We start from the raw sequence: 2,908 nt of genomic DNA, 5'->3' as shown, positions 1-2,908 counted from the left end.
CTATCAGATCTCAAGGCTAATTTTACTTGCAAGGCTGTTCCCAAAATGCAATCGGAGCTTACAGTAAGTATATTGAGCAGCAAACTTGTGTTTTTCCAAAGTGATGAAGCTTTTGCATCTCATTGTACTAAAATTGCATATCACGGCAGACATCTCAAAATACATAGTCTTCTGGGGGCTAAGCATATATTAATACATTTTGGTAGAGAGGAATATAGGCCTACTGTCATATAGGTTATGTTATCGGGCATCCTTCTAATTCCCTTGAACAACCAAGATTGAACTTTTGAACTCTTTATAATTTCTATTATCTAGTCCAGTTAAAGTCCAGGGGAGGAAGCCCCATCATAGTCAAGAGGATACTAATGTGATGTGTGTAGTTCTTCATAGCCTCTTCATTTTGCTCTCAAAGTGCACGGAATTGATGGATTTTTAACAGAATGTAGAAAAAATTTCTCCCGGGGGGGCATGCCCCTGGACCCCCCTAAAGGGGCTGTGTTCCCCTTGGGGCTAAGCCCCCCTTGTTCTTGAAACCTAGTGACGCCCCTGATGCATTGTATTGTTGTCTATGAACTTGACAAAGAATCTTTGGACCTTCGACAATGTTGAAGTCTTTTGAGTGTTTTGTCATGCAGCACAAAAAGTGTAAAAGCCACAGGGTTAAACATTCACACTTTATGTTCACCCCAGCGACTTGTGGCTTGAAATGCTGCTCACTGAAAGGTGTTCTTTGATATCATTCTCTTGACTGAAGAAAAGAAGAAGAAAACGTACAGTCAAGGTCATGTCATCTGCAGACAACCAAAACAGCATCTCCTGGCGCCTTTCTGTCTTGCTTTGCCTGGCCTTTTGCGTTCCAAAAAGCCACTCTCCTTTCTTCTTGCTTTTTAAAAAAAGACGCACAGATGTTCCTCCGTAGCCTTGTGGCGTACGCCTCGAGGAACAGCAGCAGGTAGCTCATTAGCCACAGACATGCTAGCAGAGCGCTCACACCCGCGCTGGGAGCTGAAGTCGTGGCATCACAAATCGACGCTTCGGGGCTGAAGTTCCACTTGTACTCCTTGCGGAAGTCCGTCAGCTGCCGCGTGATGCACGCGTGTGGCAGGATGCAAAATGCCGGTGGAAACCATTGTACCTGGCGGCGGAAAGCGTTATTCATTAATCAGTCAAGTAAATTAATTGGCAATGGCCAAGACAATTTGCCTAATGACGAATACTTGTCCTTTAGCACGGTGTTTTGGAATTTTTCTCAAACCGAGGCAGTACATTACAAAAACCTCACAGCTGCATACCACCAAAACAAAACGATATCCTAAAATCATTGTTTCCTCAGATTAATGATCAATCAAATGTACTGCATGTGTAATGTTCTGCAAGGCAGAACAATTAAACGCTCTTCCACTAGATGGCAGGAGGTCATTATGTATTCACAGAACAGCCACGGTCACGACGATGTGTGACAAGAATGAGTTGGGCCCCCCTGCAAATTGCATTTTTTTAATGGCTTTGACCATGTGTGTATCCTCACCTTATAATTGACGTTGATGCTGGCAGACATGGCTGGAAAGTCCAGCAGCCAGGGCAGAATGACTTGAACTGTATGATACACAATATGGTCTAAGGCTGCGATTAAAGCTATCGCGGTGAAGTATAACGTCACCACCAGTAGTGATATGACACTGGGGGTGCATTCCCCACTGCTGATTTGAAATCTTCCGCGTATAGGGACCGACCTCCTGGTGGTAACGTGAGCTTCATTTTGCCGGAGCCGTTTGGAGATAGGGTTATTATCGAATGTAATGGATGTCAGATATGATTTCAAGTAGCGTGCAGATTCCCAAATCAGCAAAGCAACAAATAGGGCTGCCAGAATTCTGTTGGACAATAGTTTGTACTGTGTTATCATTTTCCTCATGTAGGAAAAGTTGATTTCCACTTGCCCAATCATCTTCGTAAACCTGCTCTTGACCTCGGACACATCCACGTGTGTGAAGTGATCCAACATCCTCAAGTTGGTGACAATGCTCAAGTCCTCCTTCCTCACTTGAATGGCTTCCTTGACCATGTCCTGCCTGGCTGTGTTTAAAAGTTCTGAAGAGTTCAACAAAGTCTTGGAGAAGCCATCGGCGGTGCACTTCAGGGTGCGTAGGACTGCGCCGACATTCACGCTGATGTTTGGGATGACGTTGCACATGAGAATCATGACTGCGGCGGAGATGAGGAGTTTGCGGCCCTGCTTGGTGCAGACGGTGGGCAGGGTCATGGTCAGCACGCAGCGCAGCGGGTGGCACAGGAAGGTGGTGGGCAACATGGCCACGCCGTACACTAGCGCTGTGTGAGCTGATGTGTTGTGGTCATATTTCAGCGTTTTGGAGAGCCAGTGGTAGAGCAGAGTGCCAGTAACTACGGCCAGAGTGAGACAGAGAGCGGTCAGGGTCCAGAGGTGTCGGCCCAGAGGCTTAGCTGAAGAGTAAACATCCCACAGGTAGAACACCAAGGACTTGACTGACTCCCTGCAGCATGCTGTCCTGTTCATAAACACAAGATACAGAAATACTGTATATTTAGCACTGTCCCATTCTCTGGTGCAGGGCAGTGGCAGTTGGGGCACTACTCCACCGTACGCGGTGACCAGCTGTACTTTGCTTCAGGAGAAAATCTCTCTCTTTCTTGATATTTGCAATAATCTAGGAAACTTGACGGACTTCAGTTTGCTGAAGCAAAATGCTTCAATGACCAATCAGAAGCCGCACTTCCAACTCAAGCAGTAATTCATTTGGTAACATATTGGTAGTGACTCAGAGGTCACAACACCAAACACAGACTTAATGAAGATAAGTTTTACACACACACACGCACACACACACACACACACACACACACACACACACACACACACACACACACA

At 46.0% G+C, this 2,908-nt stretch overlaps 1 protein-coding gene across 1 annotated transcript in view; it reads right to left on the bottom strand.

Annotated features, from left to right (window-relative positions):
- Positions 1-554: 554 nt before the first annotated feature.
- Positions 555-2,908, bottom strand: part of ocstamp (osteoclast stimulatory transmembrane protein) — a 4,818-nt gene continuing 2,464 nt past the window's right edge. Inside the window, exons 2-3 of the mRNA XM_019865209.1 lie at positions 1,529-2,528; positions 555-1,135 (exon numbers count right to left, since the gene is read on the bottom strand). Coding sequence (XP_019720768.1) covers positions 788-1,135; positions 1,529-2,528 — 1,348 coding nt within the window. The 3' untranslated portion in view covers positions 555-787. The remainder of the gene's footprint in view (positions 1,136-1,528; positions 2,529-2,908) is intronic.

Source organism: Hippocampus comes, unplaced genomic scaffold (genome assembly GCF_001891065.2).
Source record: "Hippocampus comes isolate QL1 unplaced genomic scaffold, H_comes_QL1_v1.1 scaffold124, whole genome shotgun sequence".
Classification (NCBI taxonomy): domain Eukaryota; kingdom Metazoa; phylum Chordata; class Actinopteri; order Syngnathiformes; family Syngnathidae; genus Hippocampus; species Hippocampus comes.
The sequence above is the reverse complement of the archived record's forward strand: the minus strand, read 5'-3'. Positions and strand labels throughout refer to the sequence as shown.